Raw genomic sequence first — 27,082 nt, forward strand, 5'->3', positions numbered from 1 at the left:
ATAGGTACTTGTAGTATTACAAGTATTGCGTTGACGTGGTGCAACTTTTGGGAGCTTTTTAGGAGCAGCTCTAGCTTTACATTTATTGGTGCATGCTGTGAACCAACTTTCCAGTAGACTAGTAGGGCACCCCTACTTAAGTTGCCACTGAATTTCCTCAAAGCCTTGGCCTATATGTCACGAATGGTTTATTATATAAGGATAAACTTGCCCAGTGTTAAAGCATTGGTGTATAATTTTTCTCTTTAATTAGCTTTAAAAATTTCTTGAATATTCCTAAACTAGGCATATAGGCTAGAGCCTACATAGTGGAAACCGGAAGGTATGGCACCTACATGCACGAAATTCATCAAAATGCCAAACTTTTTTATGTTCATGTCGATTTATAATGGGACCAAGCTGGTCTGTATTTCATGGTTGGATTTGCCAAGATTTTGGTTTCGCAGGGGTGCACCTATTCAATCTTTCTCCAGTTTATTTCTAGACTAACACTTGGCAACTATAAATTTTAAATTGAGTTGTTTAGGGGCCGGATAAATTTTCATGGATTTTTATTGAATGACCAATCGTTATGGCTTACAGAAATCTTTAACTTATTTTTCGAATAAGATGCATAGGGCTAGGTTGAAAAGCTTTTGGGAAAGAACTCTGCCACCAAAACGTAGCTTCTTTTAACCCCTTTGACTCAAAGGGACCAAGTTATAGTGTAATATTACCTTTCTGAGTCTAAAGAAATATTACATTAACATTAATGAAACATTAACGGTTTCTCATAGTTCAAAATATAAATTTATAAAATTCAAACCTAAAATCTGTAGGGTTCTAATTACTATGCCACAGCACTTAGTTTCTAAGTATTTATTATAAACTTTCACTGATAAACCTTACGATTTTTCACCTGTGGTAAATGGTGACCAGTAAACTAATTCACTTTGTTTTATATACATTTTAGTTTTACTTGTTCATCTCTACTATAATGTCATGTGCAAATTAATGAGTTTGAATTCTTCAGATTTAAAAAAATGGATCAGTTTATATTAGATTTAAAGCAGGAAAAGTTTAATGGTTCTTATGATCTTGCATATAAAGTTATAAACCATTTGCGAAAACTTATTAGCCAAACAAGATGGGCACATGCTAAGGAACTAATGGGAGTCATTCGAAAGGAAGGAAAGCAGCTAGTAGCTGCACAGCCATCGGAATATGTTATTGGAAATATGGTTCGTAGAGTCCTTAAAATTGTCCGTGAAGAGTATGTGAGATTACTTGGAAAGTCTGAGGAGTTTGCTAATACTGAATCCCTTCATAAGATGTTAACTTCAGCTGAAACTGAAGATGAAAAGTACATGAAATCTTTGAAAGAACTGAAAACAACTGTAATGGAAGCCGTTAGTGAATACATTGATGAAATGGATGCATCTATTCACAACATTGCTGCTCAAGCTATAGAGCACATCCATTCCAATGAAGTAATACTAACTATTGGAAAATCTCGAACTGTTGAAGCATTCCTTAAACAAGCAGCTAAGAAGAGAAAATTTCATGTGATAGTAGTGGAAGGAGCTCCCCTATATCATGGGCATGAGCTTGCTGCATCATTAGCCGCTCATAACATTGAAACAACAATTATTACCGATTCTGCAGTCTTTGCAATGATGTCCAGAGTCAATAAAGTAATAATCGGTACACATTCCGTTCTTGCTAATGGCGGGTTAAAGGCAGTCAGCGGTGCTCATATTGTAGCACAAGCTGCTTACCAGCATGCAGTGCCATTAATTGTGTTAGGTGCCATGTTTAAATTATGCCTGTTGCATTATTCGGACATAGGAGGTAGCGAGGCTACTTTCAACAGACTTGCTTCTCCTCATCGAGTTTTGGATTACTACAAAGCAGGTTCCCAGGATCTGTGTAATGTTCAAGTGTACTGCCCAACATTTGATTATGTTCCCCCAGAACTTGTAACATTGTTTATTTCCAACATTGGTGGAAACGCCCCATCGTACATGTACAGATTACTGAGTGAAATGTATCACCCAAATGATCATGAACTGTAAATTATATCGTACTTCAGTTCCGTTTTCAAACAATTTCTTTATTGTGGCCTGGCAGTTGCAATGGCCGAAGTAGAGTTTGGATTCCAGTGGAATTTAAAGTGTAGGGTACTGTAGAGCCATGCTAACAGTTAAAAATGATCACTACCGACACTATCGATAAGTAGGGATGTTTCGAATTGAACTGAATCCAAATAGTTTGCAAAAATATTGACCATTTCTATTTTTCTCACGAATCTAAATCTTACTGGCAAATGTGGGTTGAATCCTTCATTTTGTAAAAACTAAGAAAACAAGAGAAAAACGTTAACTTTTGACTTTTTAGGTTGACATTAAAGACAGTAAAATGTTAACGAGTGTTTGTGTAATTTTTAATACGCCAAAAAACAAGTTTAAGCATGATTTCCTTGCTCTTCGTCAACTTTTGGCAAAGTTGGCAGATTTGGATTTACATGAACAAAATGAAAACATTTAAACTTTTCAATAATATAATAATAGCAAAGTATATACCTTTGCAAACTAAGTGTTTGTTGTACATAGACAACTGGTGAAGGGGAAAAACCTTAACATTGTATCGTGAATAATTGAGTTTGAGTGTTTAGAGTTCTAAAGTTGGTCCGGATTGGAATTTTATACACTTACACTTTATAGAGTTTTGCTTTGGCCATTGCTACCTTGAGTTGGTTTCTTTTCGCGTAGACTACAGGGGTATAGGACAAAACACGTATAAGTAGGCTGGTTTGCATTGTTATGCTTCTATTTGGATTACTAGCGAAATTGTGGTTATTTGCTTTTTTATCGTTTAAGTTGTATTGGTAGCAGTAAATCAGATATCTTTATTGAATTTTTATTCCTTTTAAATAACTAGTGTTCCAACTGTATTAAACAAACCTTTATGTTTAGGTAAAGAGTGTTTGTTTCCAAACAATTGTATTGTAGCTGAACTTGAACCACTATGTCTTCAGACTTTTACTTAAGATACTATGTTGGACACAAAGGCAAATTCGGCCATGAATTTCTGGAGTTTGAATTTCGTCCTGATGGTAAGTTTGCAAGGTACTCAACCTTTTCAGAAGGAGTGTAAATTATAATGACTGTAATGTTTACAATTGATGCCTTTGTTCAGGAAAGCTTAGGTATGCGAATAATTCAAACTACAAAAATGACACAATGATTCGTAAAGAAGCATATGTTCACAAGGCTGTCCTGGAAGAGTTGCAAAGGATTATCGACGATTCCGAAATCATGAAAGAAGACGATACACTTTGGCCAAATCCTGACCGTGTTGGAAGACAGGTTGATATATACATCATACTTTTTTGGCTAAATTGTTGCATATTTGGAATTATGACTACTTTTCAGGAATTGGAAATTGTGCTTGGCGACGACCACATCTCTTTCACAACATCTAAAATAGGCTCTCTTGTTGATGTCAGTGACTGCAAAGACCCAGAGGGATTACGGTGTTTTTACTACCTTGTACAGGTCAGTATGTTTAGCTCTGCTCTCGCAGTGAAACCTTATCAATTATTATACATATCTATTACACATTAAGTGCCTCCCCTTACAAAAGTTTTCTTGTTTTACGTTCTAGGATCTTAAATGCCTCGTCTTTTCCTTGATTGGGTTGCATTTCAAAATTAAGCCGATCTGATTTGCAAGAATGTTTTTATCGGACCTGCTTAGCACAAATAGCGAACACGACACATTGACTTTGTGAGCCTGTCGCTGAAGCATGATACTGATTTTAGCATCACCATTATCTCAACACAAAGCTCTTCACCATTAATTTTGTAGTATGTAGTGTTTGAACTAAAATATTTTAATTTTAAAACCAGTAAGCGAAACATACTTAGGTGAATGAGTGAGCATTTATACCAAATCTTGGATTGTCTTGTATTTGTGTATTGAATGTGGTTTATAAAATCTTTGAGGTAGCATGTATCATATTTTCTGATGTCAATAAATGTTAACATTTTAACATTTCCGTGGCTATGGTACTGGTAGAAAATGTAGCAGTGTGTGTACCTTACGTATGTGTGAACTAAAAAAACTATAGATAAACTAGAATTTTTATAATATTTTCTGTATATTTGAAAATGTCAGTTTACAGCAATCATTCAAGTAAATATCACTTAATGAAACAATTCAGACAAACATAAGCACAAAACTAGGGTCTGCATTGTTAAAAACTTGCGGTTTTAAAATTCTTAAGACATTTCTGTACATACTATTAAGGTTCCTGCAAATAATGTAAAATGATCACAGCATCCTTGTGTTGCACAAACGAAATGCAAGTAAGACAATAAGATACTGCAAGCATAACAAAATGCAGACTAATCAAAGATCATCACGAGAGTTCAAACCCTGACTGACTATCTATGCAATAAATGAGTTTGTTGCGCATCGTTTCTGCATCTGTATACTGTGGAAGGCGAAGAAGATTTAAGCACGTAGCAGAAGTCGGTAATCTGTCAGCTGTTCCCCCATTATGCACACAAAAGGGTGGCTGCATTTCCTACAAAAAATAACGTGGTGTTTTATTTATAAATATGCTGCCTTTCTGTTTCCTGATTTAATAGGAAAGTAAATTTTTGCAACCTTTGGTATGATAAAAGCATCTTTTATCTCAGAATATTAAAAAAATTTAGTATGAAGTTAAATGTCTGATAATTAATAATTAATTATAAGTTACTTACATAATTCATAACAAAATTAGCTTATAAAAGATACCTTAAACCCTAAGAGTGGTGGCCGCGAACAACTTGTCACAAACAACAGAAGCTTTCTCTTTTCCTCTTCTGAAAAAGTGGAGAGAACCTCCCAAAACAACTTGATAGTTTGGTCTTCTGCTTTATAACCACCTATTAACACGATGATTTAATACAGAGTTAAGCTGATTCGAAAACTGATACAGCATTAGCCCTTATTTATTTGCCGATACAGCATAGCCTGCATTTAATTGTATAGGACACTAAACAAATGTTGCTAATAGCTGCATATTACTACTGGTAGATGTATTATTTATCATTTTGCAGGGTCCAGTAAATTTGCTTAAAATTTTGACTTCGGGGAAATTGAGTGAGTGATTTTCCGTTGCACTAACTTTTTAAAATGGGATTTTACCTGAGTAAGCTGCATTCGTCCTCATATCTGCCACGTTGATTGCAATTTCTGGTCCAGATATAAGAGTTTGTAACTCCCGGTGATCGAACATTCTTATCCATTCCAGCGGAACAACGGAAGACAATCCATTTCGAAACGCATCACATGACAAACGCATTTGGACATTGAGTTTATAGTTTGATAATAAATGTATGTACCTGATGATGAATATAAAAGTGCAAATTTCTTATCAGTATAGTCACAAATTTTAAAGTATTTCAGAAACTAAACAGTTGGGGAGATCTTTTATGATTGCATACTGTGTTCTTTGTGGTGAGTTTATGTGACAGAAATTGTTTCTTAAATTTGTCCAATGGATTCCCTAAACTTACAACTCCTTAACTACAGCTGAAAATTAGCAATTAGTCTTTATAAGTCGTAGTTTCTTAAAATTTCTTAACAGTCGCCAATGTCAAACCTTAAAAAAACCCTGATTGCTTGCACATAAACCCAATGAGCATACCTGACTCGATTTTTGTTAGTGACTGCGATGTCGTGTCCCCCGCGTACCAGCTCCGTTACTTTTGTTTCACCAAAGCTGTCATCAACCACAGTGAAGTTTAAATCAAGCTCGGCAACATCACCCTCGTAAGAACGCAAAAACATGAGATTTCTGAAATGTGAAAAAGTGATTGAACAAATTGTTGGTTTCGGTTAGACATATTTCATTTCTTGTATTTAACGAATGAAAAAAAACAGAAGCAATAAGCAAGATTAACATTTACATAAGATAAAACTTTAATATTTGGCAGGTGATACCAAACAAAATATATATAATTGCTCTTTCAATTCCAAATGCAACTTACTTATAAAAATCAGGATCCAAAGATTGTAAATGATTGATGTCAACGTCACTGTTTTTATGACAAAGCAATTTAGACAAAAAGAAGGCAGCAAATGGCAATTCTATCTGCATTCCTTCATATAAAATCTACATACAAATTCAAATAAATGAAAAATTCATTAAGTAATTTTGTTATTGTCTTCTGCTCAAAATTTCAAAGTAAATTTTTGTTGTAGCCTTTAGCAACGAACCTTTCCCAAAAGACGACCCAAAAAGTTGAAATGCTGTTGGACATTATCAATAATAGAACTTGCATGAGGATTGGGGTAAAGTTCAGATTCACCAGTTATCTTAAACAGACCTCTGGCAGGCTCAAAGGCGGTTTTAACCAGTTGCTGCAGGAATTCACGAGTGACTCCTCCACCATAACCTGCTTCATCTGCTCCCGCAGGATTGACAAAAGTAACTCGGAGCACACGACGAAGGTCTGGAGCTGTGGACAAAGAATCCATATTGCTGACATCTTTTAAACTTATTCAAACCTAATGTTTTGAGAATAAAAACTTAACAAGAAAATTTTTGATTTTACGACTATTCTGGTAAGCAAGCTCAGTATAACTGTCTTTAAAAGTTCTTTTTGTTATCAATTTTTTGTTACTACGTAATAATATTCGCTGTTTATTTACCATTGGACTGAGACAGATCATTAAATGCATCTTCATATAGGAAGTTCCTTCGAACTTTGACTTGGATAACACTGGAGGAATCTGCAAATCCAGCATCTTGCATCAATACATCACGAGTGGACTCCCGGGCAACTCGATCTTGACTTAGCATCGACTTTTAGCAAATTATTGTAATTTTAACATAACACATCCAATTGTTGGAATATTAACATAACACATCCAATCGTTGGAATATTAACATAACACATCCAATCGTTGCAATATTAACATAACACATTCAATCGTTGCAATATTAACATAACACATCCAATCGTTGGAATATTAACATAACACATCCAATCGTTGGAATATTAACATAACACATCCAGTCGTTGGCATATTAACATAATGCTGCTTTTGTAACTGCAGTTTACATGAGATTTTTCACAACTTATAGAAAACCTGTAATAACTGATAATAACTTACGGTAAAAATGAAAATTCTTGTTTCAAACGGTACAACAAATGGTAGGCTGGTAAGTATGGTGAGCTGACGAGCTTCTGTGACGGTCATCGGTAAATCTTCATCTGACGGATCTGGAAAGAATTTTAATGTTGTTCAAACGCAAATGCTTTAACCACACATCTGTATAAATCTCCAAGGTCAATACATTATGGTGGAGTCAATATATCATAATATTTGCAGTTTATGGATTGGTGCCAGCATTTGCCACTTTATTAATCTTAAAATACCGTACCTGCCATATGAGCTGCTATATTGTCATTTCCTAAACGACGCCTTCGCCAGTTGGAAGAAAGATATTTTGACCGATCGCTGCCGATCATGGTTGAATGTGATAACCATACGTCATCTTTTGTGAAAGGCCGTCTTGCATGTCTAGTGTGGAGCTGGTTTAACAAGCGTGAGCAAACCTGAAGAGTACAACGTTTAGTTTAAACGCATAGCAAATAAATATACCGTAAAACCTCTATTTCACCGCCATGGCGCTCTATTTTTCAACTCTTGTTTAAAAGTGGCATTCTATTAGAGGTGACGTTCAATTAGAGGTTGGCGCTCTATTTTTCGACTAGCTGGTCAGAATTTTGAAATAAAGTTTATTAATGAAAAGAAAAAACACCAAACACATTTACCGGTATATACTAAAAGTGGTGTTCTATTAGAGGTGGCGTTCAATTAGAGGAAGGCGCTCTATTTTTCAACTCTTGTTTAAAAGTGGCGTTCTATTAGAGGTGGCGTTCAAATAGAGGTTTTACGGTATATCTTTAGGAATGGTCTACATCATTTGAGCCTAGCCCTTGTTGAGAAACTGAAATATAGCAAACTTACTTTGAAAGCAAGTGCTGCATTTTCGACGTTAACTGCTATTTCATTTGATAATCTGCTATGATGATAAATTTGTTTTCCAGCTGACAAACGTTGAAACACTTCCCTAAAAATATAATAACATACATTTTACAAAATTTACACAAATCACAGAAAAGAAGGAAAAACAACAAGCAACTTCAAAATATTTGAATGCATGTTATCAATAATACCATACCTGACGTCATAATTTTCAAGTTTCCAACGTGTTTCTGGTAGAATCTTTTTTACAAGGCTAAGACTGATGTCCTTTAATGTAATCACCATTGACGAAAGCTCGTTCATTCCAAACGTGCTATGTTCTACATAAACCAGAATATTTCTTATTGATTAATCATTCAAACACATGAAGTTCATATGAATATGATAATAGATAATGATAACATGAATAAAAGTAAGAAAGAGTTAAAATAGAAGCTTTTGGTTAGCAAAGCTGATCAAAAATTAAAATCACAAAGTAAAACATTTACTTCACTGTTCACATTACAGTGAGTCTAAAAAAACTTACCAGTCCCATAAAAGTCTACATCGTGCAGCGACAACAAATTGTGGGAAAATAATGCACAAAATGTGATGAGCTGCGTCATTAAATGGTGGTTGTATGATTCTGTTATATGCCCACCATCTAACAGAACTCGAATACTCGACTGACTGAAACATTATTTGCAATGTCAGGAAGTTATTTTAACACAAATCAAATTTTAAATCTATTTAAAGAATCACTCACTTAAACAGATATATCATGCAGTATATATATACTGAAGTCTGCCTGGCTTTTAGATTTGAAGTGCTTAATGTGGAAATAGCTTACAATAGCTAATAATTTCCAAACCGTAACATTAAACATACCTGCTGACACTATTATGCTTATTGGTTTTCGAGGTAATGATTGAACTCCAAAGAACTTTAAGAAAAGGAGAAGAAAATGCAAGTGAGTAAACGAACCTTCAGAAAGAATAAAACAAAATCATTACTTCTAAAACTAAAAATCAAAACACTATTTCTGGAAAGTTCAAAAGCAACAACAGTGTCTAACCTAGTTGTAATGATTGGTAACTTCAAACGTGACATCAAGTGAAAGGTTATCTCACATAATGGCAATACACTCGACAACTGATACAAAACCGGCTTGACACAGTTATCGATAAATGATGGTGAGTTAAGAAATTGCAAACACTCAGAAAGTAGTTGCGCAGTTGATATGTCCTGCAAAGAGATATTTTAAACATCACAATTAGAACAAGTCAAACCTTGCATCGAACTTTCTGCCATATCAGCAAATTCTTTTAAAAAACAAATGAAATATCTATGGTTGCCAAAACATTTAAAAAAAAACCAATGAATACAATCCATTAAATGAATGGAAGCCGATAAACTTTTGCATTTTACATTGTCTGAAATCAGCATGTCGACATCATAAGGGTCTTCTTCCTCATCAGACATGTCATCCTCCTGCATCTCTATACCTCCAACAGGACAGAGCATAGGCACCAAATGTTGGAAGCAAGTCAGAACTACATGGTTTGGGACAGAATCTAGTATGGCAGCAAAATGTCATAAAATAACCCTAATCAAAACAGCTACAACTTATTATATAGTAACAATAACAGCCAGCCTTGCAGACATATGTGCTTAGTTAACGTAAGAAGATAAATTATGGGGTAAAACTTAATATAGTTTTTCAGTTAGTGCAACGTTTGACCAGGTGCTATTATTCATACAGTAACAGTCGTACAGAAGTTACTTACTAATAACAGAACTATCATACCAAGGCTATCCTGAAGCAATTGCACAACTGCTGACAAAAGATAAATATTCGGAGATAGTGGGCGATCAATTTTGTTTTCAGCAGCGTTTGACAGAGTTCTTTCAATAACAGTAACCAGCTCACATGTGGGAAAAGTGCTGTCTTTCATAAGAGATGGCAAAATAAAGTTATGTATTTGCAGAGTCACTTGTTGACTCAGCACATCCGTGGTAAATCGACTCAATATAAGTTGAACAGTGTTGGTTAGTTCATTATTTGTGGATATGGATGTAGTTAGAACTCGACTGACAAAGTTAAGAGGTCTTTTAAGGATGTTTAGGAGGGAATCGGCAAGCACCAAGTGGGGTGACTTGTACTGGTCGTCGTGAGGTTCGATGTCTATTGGAACTTTCTTTTGAAAAATACGCAACATGCATGGAAAGAAATCTGCAAAAACAAAAGAAGGTTTATTGTACCTAAATGAAATCAAACTAAATATTTATTGACAATGTGCCTAGAAACCACAGACAGTAGCAAATTAAGTACACGGTGATTTGGCTTTATTGCATAAACTACCATATGTTGCAAAATCATATGATGTTTAAAGTTTTTTTTTTCGATTGAAACGTCAGTTGCATTCAAAGTAAGTAAAAAAGGCAAACAAACCTTGATTTATTAAACGTTGCCAAAGAAATACTTCCTGGGCACGCCAGTACTTGGCAGCCGTAAAAGTTTCTATCATTCTTACAGGCATAGCTGGTACGGATGTTGATGCATCTTTTAATAAACATCTAAAGAAACAGAAATGGAGGAGGTGATAACTGATAACATGCTCTAACTTAAATATAATTTTTAGTTAATTTTATGACGCTGGTTACTATAAAAACATGAAAATCATTACAAAGTTTACAAATGTTTGGAAAATGTCATCAATTTCTCAGAATGTTATTATAAAAAGTTAAATATTGTATAAACCTTGTACATAAAACAAGGAGCTGTGAAAGCAGATACACCATATTATGTTTGATTTCTTTTGCTTTGAACTGATGGAACTTCTGACAAATCCATATCTGTATGTAAAGAAAGGGAAAAATTTAATAAGATGAGTTTACTTGCATCGATCTATTGAGCATGACAGTAACACATACTAAGGTTATGACAAACTCAACTTACAGAAATAAGTTATGTATCATGTAATTGGTATTGTATTGGAATATTTACGCTTTGCTCAACAAAAGTCTAATTGTGTGGTGATGTTCAATGATTTATCTGTTATATTATTCAAAAACAGAATACATTAAAATAGGTATCGTAATCATACCAGTCTATCAATATCAGCAGTAAGCTTCACATCAAAGAAATAACAGATAAGACGAATAGACTGATGACACTGTTCTTCTGTTAACTGTTGATGCTGCTTATCTTCATCAAATTTCTGTCGAAATTCCTTCTTTAATTTTTGCCGCACAAGAAATGATCGAATAGATGATTGTAGAATAAGAGAACTATGAAGTTCCTGGCGAGCTGCCTGTAAGTCCAAATACACAGCAATATAGCATAACATAGTTTTAATATAAAACGATTGTCAAAGCATAGCCTTACACATAACATATACTTGGAAACCTAGATACCGTTGCTTTACCTCTCTTTTCTGCCTTTCGACTCTGGCTTTATTTGCAATTAATGTGCTTGATTGTGCAGTTTTCTAAGATAAAAACATAAACAGATAGTCAAAAGTTTATCAACCTACAATCCAAAAGTTAACTAATTACAAGGGAATACAGAAACATCTTAACTACTAGACATGCATAAGCCAGCACTCCATTAACTGAAATACCAGGTAGTAAAATAACCTGGCTGGCTCATAGTATATCAGCAATGCTTACAGACCAACGTACCTGCTTACTTTTTCCACCAAGTGAAACATTTGGAGTACTACGAAAATTACCTTCAAAGCTATACATTTTTAATTTGCATTCTTCTACTTTCGTTACAAATAACAAGAGCCTGAAAAACACAGTCCATGAGGAATCATCGCAGAGCTTACAGGTTTAAGTCATGCAAAGACTTTATCAGCCTGAGAATAGATTATGATACAAAATAGGCTACCAGGTGCCATGGTTGTATCTAATTCATTTTTTCTGACTCGAATTAAGTCAAGTCATTTTCAGTTATGAATCGAGTTAATTTAAGCATTTAAATGTTTAAATGTGATTCAAGTCAAGTAATGTCATGAATATTTTTAGTCATATGCCTTTCACTTCTTACAGTCTGAGGACACACTACATGCGTCGCATTAAATCGGTCACTATAACATCATAGACGTTTACAATTCCGTGCTGAAATTAGGCTAGTTTGATTGATACTTTCTACAGGAAGTTGTAATCTGTTAGAAGAATATTTTTAAAATGTCTTTCTGGCCGTTATAGTTGTCATAATGTGACTCGAATCATGCTGAACTTTGACTCGATTCAAGCCAGAGTGCAGAGGTATGGCCATTTTCAGCAAGATCTTGGGTGCGCCAAACAATTAAAAATGATAAGTGCGAAGCGCAAAAACACTCAAACGCAATTAAAGTGCGCACTTAGGGGTGCAATTACAAAATAATGTAGCCTACACAGTTTGACTTATTCAAACTGCCAAACTTTAAATCAATTAAAAATTGAGTGCACAGAAGTTCTGTCCAAGTCATTAAGCGCAAAATAACGCACTTTACAGACCTTAAGTGCGGCACTGAAGCTCATGAAAAGCAGTATAATATATGGAGTGCGGGTATGCGAAACTCTGCAGTCTGCTGGGAGTGAAGTTGTGTCATTATGAATTATGACCTGACTCGAGTCATTACAACACTGCAGGATTTCACGACGGGTGCTATTTACGTCCATTGATTGATTAAATTATCTGACATACTAAAGTTTTGTACTAAGACTGTTAAGGCTAGATTGTTATAGATATGATATAGGCTAATTACTGGTATAGCCTATAGGGCTATAGGCTAAATCTGCGAGTGATGGAATGCAAATTTCTTTTAAAACCTTTTTAGAAACTGAGTTCTTAACGACTACAGGCAGATAAATCACAGTTGTCTTTCGGTAAAAGAACCTTAACAGTTCAGCAATCCACCTACTGACCTCCGAAGCTAGAATATTCTGTTTGTTTTTAAGTTGCTTGAATGATTTGGCAGGATGAGCTTACGTCAAATGACAATGCTATTTTCAAAGCAAATCAACATAATGACTTAGCAGTTTGTGGTAAAAACTTTTTATCATGGTTTAAAGTTTACAGCAAAACAAAACGTGATTTCAAAACACAGTCGGTATGAGTTTCATAACTTAAATTTTTTTGTATTTTCAATAATTAGCAAATTTGTTTTAAGTCATTAATTATTTTCTTTCATTTGGAAAAAAATTCATGTTTTTATATTGTAGCTGGGCGCCGGCGGCTTTGATTGCAAAACGAAGTCACATGATTTTGTTTTCCTTTTAAATGTGCAGGGAATTCACGATGATTTTGAAACAATTCGAGGGCTAAACTATTCAAAATATTTATCGATAGCGATAGACACATTTTATGTTTCTTTCTTTGTTGCATATTTTTGTTATCTTAGGCTTGCACAGAAATTGGAACCGTTTACCAGCACAAATGCAAGCGTCGTTAATGCGTTGTCTAAGAGCATTTCTTTGAAAGCGTTAGCAAAGTTGAGCATCGAATAATCCTACTGTCTGCCCAGTTGCGAGCCAGACCTTTCAATCACTACCTTCACATACAAATTGTTATTAAAGCTAGATATATAGGCTATTGGCGTATCGAGTATTGTCGGCAATAAAAAACAACTGTTTTGGTGGGTATAAAGTTTCTGCCAAACAAAGCAAGGACGTATTAAGTTACCATACTTTGCTTTGGCCATAATAGCATAAAGTTAAAACCGCTAAACACCTTTTCGATGTATAGGCCTTGATATTTTGTTTGTATTGATCTGTGCTTTAATTACAGCGACCTTAGTAGAAACAGGCGTTTCACCAATATTGAAAGCGTTTTACAAATGTTCGGTTACAATCATAGGATCCTAAGCTACGTTTTGACGGATGATGGTAGCGACTGGCATTTCAGCGGGGACGTTCAACAATACAAACAAATTCATAGCTTAAAACAAATTTTGATTTGAAGAACTCGCTCAGCTTTTACATTGTTTGTATTTTCAGTTGACGTCATTGTTCTGCTTTTCAGCTTTGTTTTTCTAAGCAGGGTTCAAGTGGCAAACCTGTTTAGGCTACGTGCAATGAATGCGTGGGGTTACCGAAATCTTTAATCAGATCTAGTAGTTAGAACATTGTAACTTAGTTCAACTTTAAATAACCATCTATAGGCTTTAAAAGAAATAGCTTGTGAGCTTTAGACAATACTGTATGAACATGAACGAAATGCACAGGCTGTTTGTAATACTTATAAGCTACATAGCAATAGTCAGAGGTGGGCAGTTGGTACTTTGAAAGTATGGTCGGTAATGATACCGGTAGGAAACTTGGCAAAAAATGTACCGACAGCTCCGTTATTCGGTACTGTTTTAAAAAAGTAGTTCGGTACTTTGTCGGTACTCGATACTGGTACTTTTTGTAAAAGTTGCTGTTTCAAGTGCAATATTTGCCGCTTTTTTGCCCTCGGTAAAGGTAGATCAAAGCATATGTGACGTTACCGGTATCGGTACTAAAAAAGTACCGCGATACAGTAATTCGGTATATTGCTCACCTATGGCAATAATAACATATATTGATAAATTATGATACTTTTGTGCATGAAATTTCATTTTGTACTACAACTTTGGACACAGCAAAAATTAAACCGAGTGTTTTAGCCTACGCTGGGAAAAAAAGCTGCCCTGACTGACTACCTAATCGCCACTCCCCAGATGTGCGGATTGGGAAGAAAGTCTTAAAAATATGAGACTAGCGTAGCACATTGCACTACCTTCTTTTTGTTCAAAAATCCATTGCAATGGACAGAAAAGATAGAAGCATTGCTAAATCAGATAGAAACCAAAACCAAAATCTGCAGAAACTGGCAAATGTATTTCATGATGGGTAAGTAGGAGTATAGGATATAGACTACGTTGAAGACTGGTTTTTGGAAGTATAATATCTGTAGCCTATGAAAAAATCAATTTTTTTTGATAAAATTTACTTTTTGCAAACGACCTGACAAGCAAATATTAATTTTGTTTTCAGCTTTTCCTTGACTCAACATCAGTACCAGGTATACACTTCTGTAGGCATCACATTTTAACTTTGTTATTTTATAACATAAGTTACGCCTGTTGACGTAATTACCAGTGTTGATTGTCAATGGAAAAAGTCAATTATAAATCATGGCTTGGAAACTTTTGTTTTAAAGCTCTTAACAGTGATAAACAATTGAATCATGTAGGTCCCCACCCCACGATCTTCTGGTAAAAAAAACAGCGCAGCAAGCGTCTTCAAGGTGCCTCTTCATGGCCCAAATACTCAGACAAGAAATCCTGGTCAACCAATCGACGTGAACACAGCAAGGGTATAGCCTATACGTGCTACAGGGATATCTAAAGTTTGTTTTTGCCCAACAAATTTATTGTTAGAGAAAAATATTTTTTACTTGTTTGAAATTGTAGGGCCTGCGTTTAGCCATTGTCGGATCGCCCTCACAGCCTTTTACAAGTGATTGGAAAAAGTTTTTCTTTGCCTTTCGAAATCCAAAATCAAAACTCCCGTATGGTCTCGATGCTTCTTTGGTAAGTATAGGCCTAACCGACACATCAAGAGTCAGAGATTTAGTCGGCGAAATTAATTGTCTATACCGGTACTCATTTTGTTCTTAATATTTTTCATTACTGCTATAACAAACTGCTAATTTTATCGTAGCCTGGGCCTCGTGCGCTAGCCTTGTGTGCACAAGCTTACATTTTGAAAAATTTGATGTTTTCATCCGAAAAACCAAGAGAGGAAACATATTTTGGAAAAGAGTAAGATATTATGCAATTTATCTACAAACAGGAATAATTATTATAGCGTATTTGTTGGATGTTTTCATCTAATTTTAAATTTTTATGCCATACTTGATATTTACTCTGTCATTAAAAATACTTTATGCACGGTTTTAGGTCGCCAAGACCTTCCACTATGGAGCAAGATGGCGCGTTAGTGGATGCTGTGGTTGACATTCTTTGGAAAGCAGCTCTTCCACTTGCTCGCCAGACCCAAAAACATCAAACAAATAATCCTGAAAAGAAACAGGTAATTGTCACATTAGTGGGACACGATCCGTGCTTTCAAACCAAGGGGAATTTTATTGGAGACGGTTTTACAGAGAAGGTGATTGCTCAGTTTATAGTAATACTTATTTGTATTGATATTTTGGCTTTGGCAAAACGAGAAGGATTACATGCATCAATGTAAATATGTCTTGCAGTTATGGCTTTATACTTTGAACACCAGAAACGACGTAAGGAAGTTTGTTAGAAGAAATATCCATTACGTAAGTTTTGGTTATTAACCCCAAATTTCCTGTTGCGTTTTACTGTGCGGTTAAAAAATCCGCCTTGTGCATTGCATGCAATGCTATTTTTCTCTTTCTCTAGTTTTGCGAGAGAATTTATCCAGGCGGGATCATGCTACTGTACAGCGTAGTGCTCTCTCGGACCTTTGACGTCATAATGAAAGATATGGGACAGCGTCAAAAAGCTCTTCTTACAGACAACGCAAGGTCTACACAGGTACCAAGTTTTTTCTTTACATTAATATTAATGTAAGCGACTTTGCCCAATACATTGTAAGGTTCCACGCATATTAGCTAACAACAAGATATTGTCAGATTTCAATCAACAACGTTTTAGGGCTCTAATAAAAATTTTTGTTAGAATTTTGTCTTCCGCTAAAATGCGTGAGCAAGATTTTCATTTGAAGGCTCTTGTGAATTTACTTCTAACTGGAAATGCGGCCCCATATGTTCATAACGGAGTGATTCGATGCGACGGCCAGGGTAAAGCTTTGGATCGCCCTCTACCGGGCATAAGAAGCAGAAGTGAAGTTGGGTTCCTATTTTTTAACAAACAGGAACATGAAAAAAGACGAACACAAGTACGCGTTTAAACAAAGACAGGGTTGTAAATTTATTTCTTCCATGGTGTCATTTAAAAACCTTTATAATGTGTTACAGGTGGGAAGCATGTATAAAACTCCCCTGGTACCCATCTGGGTCACACAGGTGAACGGAACCTTCGGATTGTTGTTTTGCACCTCACGTGATTTGGTTACCGACTGGAAAACGGAGAGATATTTTACCTTACACTATTACAACGGTCATGTAACACAACAAACAGAAACAGTATTGACTATAGGTATTTAAAAACTAAAAATAGGGTAGTGCGCTTAAGCAAAAACATGAATAAAACCTTGATTGGCTTATGGTTACTGGAAATCTTAATGTGCTTAAAATATGCTAGCATTAGGCCGATAGTTTGGTGGCAGCAAAATATTTTGGTTGAAACTGAAGAAGCTGTTGAGTAGATACAAGAACAAGAGTGGATTCGATCAATCCAGACAAGCAGATCAGTATTTGGGACGATGAAGAAGAGGTAGAGAAGAAGCAACCTTCTCTCGAGCTCCTTATCTTTACCAAGTGGCCGGAAGCTGACGTGGACTGGAGCGGGGAAACTCCCTACTACTAAAGTGATTCCGTCAAGGACTAACAGGGAGATTACCGTAATTTTTGTTTTGCAATCGTACTTTAATCAGACATGTTTATTATAATTTCATTTTATTTGTAATATCAGTTTCTATAACAAAGGTCTGTAAAGTTGATTGATGTTACGTAAAACGCAAACACTTTTGTAAACTTACTTTGAAATTCTTCGGTTGTTATAACTTCGTTTAATTTGCTGGTGGTCGACTGATGATCTTGTTTTACAAATAAGTATGTTTATTTTGTACAAATATCAGCTTTTTTTATATATTTTATACATAACACGATTAGATGATCTTTGTTTGATTTTCAAGCAGAAAAAGAAAGTTGTAGTAAGGAATATTAACAGTTTATATTCACTTGATTGTTAAGTGGCTATATAGATAATATAGTATAGTAGACAAACTTCAGCAAATTTGGTAAATCATAAATTGTAATTATATTAACAAACTACCCAAACACACCCAGAACACGGTTTACAGAAACAGACACCGTTTTATATAACATAAACAAATTAACAACAAAATCAGTACCAGCAAATATGAAGTTTGGGTGTTTTTGGAAACTTTTATTTTTATTATATCGGTAGAAGCGTTTACTGATTCAGGTTCTTGAGTTTAGGAAAGACGTTTTTTTCAATGTACTGACCATACATGGCATTTGTTTGTATTCTTTTCCGTTTTCGCCCCGTAGCGTGAGCGATGAGAAGACAATCTTGTCATCGCTTTCATCTACATAAAAATAACACAGCAAATACTTCACGTGCCTCGTAGGATGATCGTACACACTTTGAAAGCACTGTAACTAGTCGGCCAAAACACTTGCCTTCAATATAAGTACTGAAAACCTTGATGAAGTTTTGTATAAACCATGACCCTTCCTGTTCATTGCGGAAAGACACATAGCCTTGTAAACATTGGGTGCTTGTTAAATAATAGCATCTTTGTACATTTTGCAAGGAAGCTTTTGGTTAATTTTGCCAGCAAAACAGAATTTGTTATTGAAAGAATTAGTTATAAATATTTATTACACAATGAAATATACTATTACTATTATACTGTAAGTTTCTTTTGCTATAGCGACAAATCGAATAAGCTACTCATGCTTGGGATACATGATATGTAATTTGTTTCAGTGCTATTTTTGCGATGCGGGTTTAGTGATAAGATTAACAGGCTCATTCCGTTCTTAGCCGATTTATTTTTATAAATTTTTTACTTTGAGAGGTAGCAAGGCATTTTATAAAATCTGCCGCAGCAGGAGTATGATGATGATATGGAGTTGCATGATATTTTGGTTATTCGTGAGTGTTTGTCATAGCTTGCGGCTTTGCGCGTTGTTTTGGCATGGAAGTTCTATTCTCCATTACATGCCTATATATTTATTTAATCTGCTTGCATTACCAGCAATAACAATTACGTTTATAGATATAAACTAAATATTTACTGAGCTATGTTTTAAGTCAACGTTTTAGCGGTAACTCACCTGTCGTTTTAAGCATTATGCACTGATGATTTGTTTTTATTAATGTTTAACTTACGTACTTTCCTACTCAACGTATAATATTTGCCTTGTACTTATTTTAGCTCTTTTCTCTTAGCTTTTTAAATTTAACTCATAGCAGTGTCAATTCTTGATTACATTGCTCTGGATATATTTGAAATGTAGTGTATATTGTAGAGAACATCAAGTTAAGCTAGTTTCAAATGGTTTCAGACCGATTCAACTCACGACCCAACCAACATCTGTGATTTGAATATTTCTTGGGTTGAAATATTTGTTGATTGAATCGTCCGTGCACTGAATTGACCCACCACTGTTTCCAGGGACTTGTGTTAAGTCGTCATGCTGTTATGCGACCATGGATAGAGTTTTTCAATGAACGTCGACGCTATCAATGCGATTTTAGGATAAAGTGTAAGTCAAACAAACTCAGTCAAGTTGCACTTTTATTTCAGGTTCGAGCGACACAATTGTTTGACTTCATACGGTTTATGTACATTTGCACTTCACACAGCGCTCTGAACACACTATGCAACTTACTTCATCACATAATAACGTCAAACGAAGAACGTTTGCTAACTTTCACAATTGAACAATGAAAATTCAAAGCTTTCCTTGCTATTTTTTAAATTTTCGCTTCCAGATATACTGGTATATTTTGAGGACATAAGCTTTGTGTAATATTTTCTCTTATTTCTAATTTTATGCTTTTAGTTATTTGTTCATTTCAGGTCATTTAAAATTGTTACGTAGTAGCGTATTATCAGCGCTTGTATTTGTGCTTAAAACGATCGGTCACATTTTCACTCTGTAATTCTATATTATAGGCCAATTAGTATACAACGACATCATGAAACATAATTTATCATTTTAAACATGATTCGATATGATAGCAGTAACAGGAAGAATCTGTTTTCATTATCAACCCACTATAGACAAGTATACGTATTTGCAAAACAACTTTGGTTAAACTTAATAGACACATCTTCTTAACAGGCCAAGATTACACAAGAATGGTAGGTAAATACAGTAGCTAACACAAGTGTAGATATTTCGTCAATAGACAGAAATAGACAGGTAGTGAAGCACACATCAAGTAACTTTATATGTTATCATCTGTAGGGTTACGCACACGTGGCATATCCCTTAGTTTTGGAAAGACAATTCTTTTTTTCAGGGTGGTGACGGTGCATGGCATTTGCTTGCATAGCTTCTGTCTTCTCCTGTGAGTTTTGTTGGCAACTCTGTTTGCGACTATCATCATCAGTGAAGCAAAGTCGATATCTTTTTCAGTATCGTCTGCACGGGGCAAAGAAATCGATACAAAAGATCTTAGCCACATATACAAATACCAGACATAATTTCAAATAACATTTTCTGTAAATTACAAATAGGCATAGCATATACAAATACCTTCTAGATAAGCGTTAAAAACATCGACAAAGTTTTGTATGAACCATGATCCATGTTCTACATTACGGAAAGCCACATAACCTGTATAAGCAGTATAACATTTTACAGGTATCCTTACATAAATGTGTCATGGTCATCAACCATCAACTTTCCATCGGCATGTTTTTGAAAATAATATTATGTATAAAAAATTGAAACACTCCAATACTACCATGAGAAGTAGCATAACACTTTATAAAATCTGCTCCAGCAGGAGTGCTTGAAAAATCTCCTTCTGTTTCAATTACATCCTCATCCTCATCTTCCTCTTGTGAGTTTTCATTCTCCTCAGTAAATTCCGTAGGTTCTTTTTCGGCATCTACTTCAATACAATCCCGCTTGGTATTTGAACGTATTGGCTTCTTTGCATCAATTTTCGTACCCTTGCATGTCTATAATGTTTTGCAATCATAGCATTTCGAGATGTAGGCTATAATAAAAAAAATGATGCAATAATGACGCGAACTTGTATATAGGCAATGTTTCACCATTGTGGAATGCAAAAATAAACGAACTATGTAGGCTTTGGCACTCTTAGAAAAACCTTTTTGGCTAACAAAGTTACGATGGCAGCTGCATGGGTATCACCTGTAACAGAAAAATCTTTGGTTTATTTTCTAAGGATTTGCATTCATCTGCAGTAAATCTTTCGTAGAGGGCGTTTTCTCTGACTGGACCATCATGCATCAAAATGGTATCCTTGTCGCCATGCGATAGAACAATCAGGAGCATACAGCTGTCTTCTTCGAAATCAATTTTAGATATTTCCTTTATTTTCTGTGAAATACAGTATAGCCTATCTATAAGATAATAACGAAAAATAAATGATCAGCAGATCGTAACAAATAGCCTCTTTTTGAAATATAAGCTTAGATTTTGTAGTGGTCAGATTATTTTCTACGGTTAATGACTTTTAAATTTAAGTTATATGTGGGACAAAACTTAGCAAAGTATTGTATAAAATTTGTTTTATTCATCACTGACACTGTTTGATACATAACCTTTTTTCGTTTATATTCCCACCGCCTACGCATTTCACCTCCTGTGTTCTATCGTTTACAATAATTGCTTTGATATGTAAGTTTTTCTACAAACTTACTTGCAACTCGCCGTCTAATAAAGGGTTGTGCTATTTGTTTCAGAGCGCTGTTTGAATTAGTTTGTGTTTGTTTGCTACTGTGGAAGGAAAACACAACAAACCTTGCCCGAAAGTTTGATTGATGCTACGGTTCATTATTTGTACAGCCTAACTTGTACTAAAGGGAAGATTTGTCCCGCTACAGCTAAAAATACATTATTATAATATACATACAGTGTAAAAGCCAATTTGATCCAAATCTTTGTACATCGTCGTTTTGAAACCCATTTTAATCAGCAAATCTTCTAGTGCCTTTTCGTCTTTTTCGCTTCCTTTTCTTGAATCTATGTAAATAGTAATTTAATATAGAACAGTTGGCTGATTTACAAAAGTACTAAAGTATACTTTACGCAAAATTTCAGGTATGTTTAACCTGCACTCTTTCATAAGAGTTAAAATTAAAACATATAAAACTATAGGAAACATTGTTTATTACCGTAATTTTCATCTTCAAAGACGGAGTTGGCGAAAATAAATGCTCTTCCGACAGAAGTAGGATTTATTTCATACAGGTAGGTTTTTGAAGAAAATAAGCTTAAAACGTTTTCCTTTATGAGTCCTTTCGACATTTTTGTTTCCAGCCTGCCTTCTGTCCGACATATGCAAAACAACTTAAAATATCAAATCAGTTAGCAATAATATAACATGCCAAATCTTGGCACATGTCACAAGGCTCTGTCTCTGTCTTGTTCTGTAAATCCTGCCCTTATTGTTTGTCGTTTCTGAACATACGAAACAATCTCGTGATTGTAAATGGTGTTAATTAATTACCTAGGAAACAACAGAAAGCATTTTGCGTAGGCGAACACGTTGTCATTTGACGTTAAACGAGGAAAGTAGCTAATTTATTGCTGGCTACATCAGTCTACTTTCTCGTTTGCATCATCTCTCTACTCTCGTTAATCAGTAACTCAGTTTTTTTCCAATAAGTTTTTCTGTTTAACGTTTGGTTCTGTAAGGTTCGGTTCTGCTTGTAGTTTAGCATAAACTTTATATTCTCATTAGCAATGTTTCCTTTAGATGTGATCTGTATATTAAATTCCTGTTGTTTGTTTTAAAGCCTTTATAGCTGAGGTATGAGCCAACAAATGAGGCTTGTTAAACTTGGGCTGATTTTAAACAACAAAGTCAACTTGCTTTGTTTTTTGCTTACATGGCAAACATTGTTGTATATTTGAGAATCGTCCTTACGGTCGTAGTTCTGTTGTAATTTAGGTTTGTTTTGTTGTGTTTGATAAGTAACAACTTGGAAATAACCAGTAACGCAGTTACCATATTAGCCTTCGTTTCAACAAATCAGTTTTTGTACCAAAACTGTTCTACACTGATTTTTAAATAAATCAAAACCAGCTCATCTAAACTTGTTTAAATTCATATAAAGTATAAGTTTGCACCATTACAGCTTATGTTGCTGATTATTCAGTATCACTTTTAGTTGGTGGGTTAGTTTGGTTTTAATAATTTAGTTAAACATTGATGAGTTTGTTAGAACTTGTACTTTCCCAAATCCTCATAACAATTGACTGTACACTGTGCACTATGCAGAAACTTTACATACCATTTTTTGCACAAAATGTTTTCATTTTTTTTAAATTATTTCACTTGCACATAAATACCATATAAATACTTTCAAAAAATACTTAAGTGTAATATTTAAAAATTCTACAAAATCAACTTATTTACAATGTAATTAGGGTTTAATTAAATGACAATACATTTAACTGCTTGAAACGAATTTGAATCGCCAATTAATCGGTAAATAAGCAATTCGTTGTTTGTGCAACTCAGAAATCTAACATACAGGCTAAATGAAAATAAATAAATAAAAAGCAGCTTGAGTTTAAGCAAATTCATGTAAATTTAAGCAAAATTTATTAATAAATTCATATTAAAATGGAAAGGTGTTAACATACGTTAACGTTATTTAGTTGAAATTTCTTGGGTCTTCGGATCTTTGCTTTCCTTGACGACTATGGATTATTATTTTTATATCGGACCACGTTCTTTGGTGGTCATACGGTTTGATTCAGATCATGCAGATATTTTCGGTGTAGCTTGTCCAAAAATCTTTCGTATACAGTTAATGGACTGTTGTTTAACTACTTGGTAAATACACCTGACCGTTTCATCATCATTATCACCTCGTTATGCTAGCAAACGTTAATCAGTAACTTGGAAATCACCTATATCTACCTATGCATTTACGTAAGTGAATCAACATTTTAATAGTTTGCTGTTAACAACGATTTATTGCTCTATATGCTGTACCTACTTTCAACCTTTCACAAATACATTTCTAATAAACAAGTTATTTGGTTGTGTTGCCAGTTTTTTATTCAGTAAGGATAACTTTTAGTCAGATTTTAACAGTTCAAACTATAGTATTTCTTATTACAAGATTTGAAGTACACATTACGTTCACTCTCACGCAAATCTAATTCTCGTCATTTTGCGGTCATAATATCCATTGTTCTGGACATTTGCAATCCGCCCTTGATCGTTATCTCTGGCTTTTGTTTTATTATAATAGATGATTTTAACACCAAAAGGAGAAAATGTGTTTTGGTGCTTAAAGACAGCGTTAAGGCTATTATTAAACAAGAAACTAGCAGAATTTATTGAAAAAATATGACCAACAATGTAACAAATAGCTAACATTGAATAGTTTGACTGATGCACAATTTTAAAAAGATCAATTACATGAGCAGGACTTATGACAAGAGATTATCAAGTTTAGTTCATGCAAAACACAAAATTGAACTAGAAGCTAGAACTAAACGTCACCACTTTCAGGATACCCACGAATTAAATTATTTGGACACTGTTGGATTCGATTTGTCGTTTGATTCTGCTTTAACATCACCGACAGGACTCTGCACATGACAGATATCCTTTGCCTTGGGAAAGACAATTCTCTTCTGCAGCGTAGTTGTTACACACGGCATTTGCTTGTAAATGTTGCCACATTTGTCAGTTGCCGATTTACTTGCCACCTTTTTGGCGACCACCATCATGAGCGATAAGAAATCAATTTCGTCGTCACTTTTATCTGCACAGCAATCAAGCAGCAAATTATAATAAATTCATTCCATACATGTCATTATACATTTGAAAGCGTCTTTTGTATACTGAAAGCATAAGCATTTATCAAAACCACATTGTATATACCTTCAACGTAAGTATTGAAAACATCGACGAAATTTTGGATAAACCATGATCCGTGGTGTGTATTACGAAATGACACAAATCCTGCCAATATTGTATACGAATTATATTGCATGACAAAAAAGATTTTACTTTAAACTGTCAGTAAAATAACATTGTTTATATTTGAATACCAGCATGCTATAAACAGGCATTATACGACTATACGTGTTTGTTTCTTGGTTTGGCCATAGATTTTATACAATGAACAGATTTATCTTTGCAAGCAAACCAAATAACGCTTTTAAAAGCAAAAAGGTTTCAGGATTTTATTCAAGGCAGTAATCTTTCTTTTTTTCTTTTATCTCTAATTCTTCAGAACTTTAATAAATTTTTTACTATTAACAAATGCTTCTTGTACCATGAGAGGTTGCAAGACATTTTATTACATCTGCTGTGGAAGGAGTAGTGCTAGAAGACTCTCCTTCAAGTTCAATGACATCGTCGTCAGTGGTTACCGCTTCAGTGAAGTATGTAGTATCTGTTTGGTCTGAAAGATTTGTTGTTTTTCTGATTTGAAGCCCTTGCATGTCTAAATTATAACAATATGAAGTTTTAATGTTAAAATAGCATTTTCGCGTGAAAAAAATTTAAGAACATTTTTATTGCTTTTCATGATAAATTTCTTTTTGAGTTTTTTTGAATTCTTTTCATTTGATAAATTAATAAATAAATATGAAAGAAATGATTAAATGAAACGATAAATTAAATCATGTTTTGTTTGGTAAATTTTAATCTCTCATGAGCAATACAAGTAAGCTGCATTATTCAACGTTTGTTGGTTTTGAGTGGGCTGTGAAAGCGGTAGAAAACGTACCTGGCAGAAGAAAGTCTGTAACAAACGAAAACAGAGTATAACCTGAAACAGAAAGATTTTCGGTTTGCCTATCATTGCCGGGCATTTTTCTCGAGAAAATCTGTCGTAAAATTCGTCTTCATCAACTTGACGATCTTTCATCCAAACTTTATCTTCGTCGCCATGGGAAAGCACAGCCACAAGTACACAGCTGTCATTACTGAAATCAACTTTAGATATTTTGTTCATTTCCTGAAAATTGAAACCATCACTTAATTTTCTCATTGTTATCTTTATAGTATTTATTCAGTATATTAAAAGTAAAATTTACTTTAAATATAACATTTCAATTGTTTTACGTACTTCGTCGAAACCACTTCGTGTTAAGTCAGACAACAGTTTTGTTTTGAAACCCATTTTTTCCAGTAATGTTTTCAGAGCTCCTTCGTCTTTCTCGTTGCCATCTCTGCGTTCTGTGTTTGTTATATGAAATTCAATGCCTAATTCAAAGCTAATTTACAACCAAATACTACCAGCAATGCGTCAAGTATGCTATACCATATATGGTCGCAGACATTGGAAAGCTGTCACAAAAATACAAGACTTATCACCTAATTTCTTTTCATTAAATTCAGCGTTGGCAAAAATGTATGCCCTTCCCACAGATTTTGGGTTTAACTCATACAATGAGTGATGATATTCCCTTAAAGATGCAAAGGTCAACTCTTCTTCAACAGTTTTCACCTCTTTTAGGCCTTTATCACTTCCTTTTGACATGTTTTTGCTATTACTTCTGTTTATACCATTATTTTCAAAAGTAGTTATTCAAATTACACATCACCATGCCAAAATTTAATTCAAACGTTCTTCCGTGAAATTTTAAACTGTATGAGATCAGTTATAGTCTCTTTGAAATTTAACTACCTAATTGGTTTAAAACTTCTCCAATATATTTTGTTAGTCTTTCATTTTATTGTCAATGTTTCTTATTAAAGTTAAGTCAGTTCCAAGCCACTGACGTGCGGTGAGGCTCGTGGTTGGTGAGGTCATAGTTATGTTTGTAATAATGTTAATCTAATAACAAACAAAAACAATCTTTTACTAATAAAAATTTGCAGCATGATTCACATTTATATGTGAATAAAATCTATGTGTCTATCTTCTCATCTTTTGTGCGAAAACCTTCATGACTGCCTCATCTGTCTCACCTGACTGCACGTCCCTGTTGAAAGCCCGGCAACGGCGTGCGACATTAATCAAGCGCTAAACTTCCCAAATTTGAAATTCGCAACTCTTTGAAGTTTATATAACGCATAGTCGCTTGAGAAAATACCGATCAATTTTCCTTTACTTCACAACAATGAAGGAAATTCATTTAAAAAAAAGTGAACAAAAACAGTTTCGAGAATCGATACTCTGTTTGCAATAGAATACCGATCGTAACCGTAAATGTTGCTCTTTTAGAATCGGTATTGTATTTACAG

General features: G+C 34.5%; 6 protein-coding genes across 7 annotated transcripts; 3 read left to right on the top strand and 3 right to left on the bottom strand.

The window, feature by feature from the left end:
* Window positions 1-918: 918 nt before the first annotated feature.
* Window positions 919-2,538, top strand: LOC143459315 (translation initiation factor eIF2B subunit beta-like). The gene has a single exon (XM_076956407.1). It carries the CDS (start codon window positions 1,023-1,025, stop codon window positions 2,052-2,054), a length of 1,032 nt encoding a protein of 343 aa, XP_076812522.1. The 5' UTR covers window positions 919-1,022; the 3' UTR covers window positions 2,055-2,538.
* Window positions 2,539-2,856: 318 nt separating this feature from the next.
* LOC143459316 (protein mago nashi homolog) lies at window positions 2,857-4,036 on the top strand. The gene is made up of 4 exons (XM_076956408.1): window positions 2,857-3,094; window positions 3,178-3,347; window positions 3,414-3,536; window positions 3,646-4,036. The coding sequence occupies exons 1-4, from the start codon at window positions 3,007-3,009 to the stop codon at window positions 3,703-3,705; spliced, it is 441 nt and encodes a 146-aa protein (XP_076812523.1). The 5' UTR covers window positions 2,857-3,006; the 3' UTR covers window positions 3,706-4,036.
* Window positions 4,037-4,103: 67 nt separating this feature from the next.
* LOC143459314 (ubiquitin-protein ligase E3C-like) lies at window positions 4,104-11,840 on the bottom strand. The gene is made up of 21 exons (XM_076956406.1): window positions 11,694-11,840; window positions 11,438-11,500; window positions 11,117-11,323; window positions 10,771-10,865; window positions 10,462-10,586; window positions 9,817-10,242; window positions 9,438-9,583; window positions 9,085-9,254; window positions 8,898-8,993; window positions 8,557-8,699; window positions 8,227-8,350; window positions 8,013-8,115; window positions 7,423-7,597; window positions 7,152-7,261; window positions 6,687-6,840; window positions 6,252-6,493; window positions 6,023-6,147; window positions 5,680-5,829; window positions 5,178-5,374; window positions 4,785-4,915; window positions 4,104-4,569 (listed from the first exon to the last, which is right to left on the bottom strand). Exons 1-21 carry the CDS (start codon window positions 11,757-11,759, stop codon window positions 4,402-4,404), a joined length of 3,216 nt encoding a protein of 1,071 aa, XP_076812521.1. The 5' UTR covers window positions 11,760-11,840; the 3' UTR covers window positions 4,104-4,401.
* A 2,636-nt stretch (window positions 11,841-14,476) lies between these two features.
* LOC143459766 (inactive ubiquitin carboxyl-terminal hydrolase MINDY-4B-like) lies at window positions 14,477-17,781 on the top strand. The gene is made up of 11 exons (XM_076957036.1): window positions 14,477-14,873; window positions 15,018-15,045; window positions 15,217-15,339; window positions 15,437-15,556; window positions 15,687-15,787; window positions 15,926-16,136; window positions 16,234-16,299; window positions 16,403-16,537; window positions 16,728-16,901; window positions 16,981-17,161; window positions 17,331-17,781. Exons 1-11 carry the CDS (start codon window positions 14,788-14,790, stop codon window positions 17,489-17,491), a joined length of 1,386 nt encoding a protein of 461 aa, XP_076813151.1. The 5' UTR covers window positions 14,477-14,787; the 3' UTR covers window positions 17,492-17,781.
* A 2,329-nt stretch (window positions 17,782-20,110) lies between these two features.
* LOC143459578 (caspase-6-like) lies at window positions 20,111-22,167 on the bottom strand. The gene is made up of 6 exons (XM_076956793.1): window positions 22,035-22,167; window positions 21,773-21,882; window positions 21,049-21,237; window positions 20,633-20,852; window positions 20,422-20,502; window positions 20,111-20,307 (listed from the first exon to the last, which is right to left on the bottom strand). Exons 1-6 carry the CDS (start codon window positions 22,165-22,167, stop codon window positions 20,111-20,113), a joined length of 930 nt encoding a protein of 309 aa, XP_076812908.1.
* Window positions 22,168-24,170: 2,003 nt separating this feature from the next.
* Window positions 24,171-26,485, bottom strand: LOC143461222 (cell death protein 3-like). 2 transcript variants are annotated; one of them, XR_013118024.1, is made up of 5 exons: window positions 26,210-26,485; window positions 25,962-26,071; window positions 25,662-25,850; window positions 25,164-25,334; window positions 24,626-24,847 (listed from the first exon to the last, which is right to left on the bottom strand). XR_013118024.1 is itself a non-coding variant. In XM_076959054.1 (4 exons), the coding sequence occupies exons 1-4, from the start codon at window positions 25,702-25,704 to the stop codon at window positions 24,409-24,411; spliced, it is 534 nt and encodes a 177-aa protein (XP_076815169.1). In that variant the 5' UTR covers window positions 25,705-25,844; the 3' UTR covers window positions 24,171-24,408. The 2 variants fall into 2 exon arrangements, 1 of the variants encoding a protein (XP_076815169.1); XM_076959054.1 differs by lacking the exons at window positions 25,962-26,071; window positions 26,210-26,485 and having other exon boundaries at window positions 24,171-24,647; window positions 24,767-24,847; window positions 25,662-25,844.
* Between the last annotated feature and the right edge of the window lie 597 nt (window positions 26,486-27,082).

The sequence above is a fragment of the Clavelina lepadiformis genome, chromosome 5 (genome assembly GCF_947623445.1).
Source record: "Clavelina lepadiformis chromosome 5, kaClaLepa1.1, whole genome shotgun sequence".
NCBI classification, from domain to species: Eukaryota; Metazoa; Chordata; class Ascidiacea; order Aplousobranchia; family Clavelinidae; genus Clavelina; species Clavelina lepadiformis.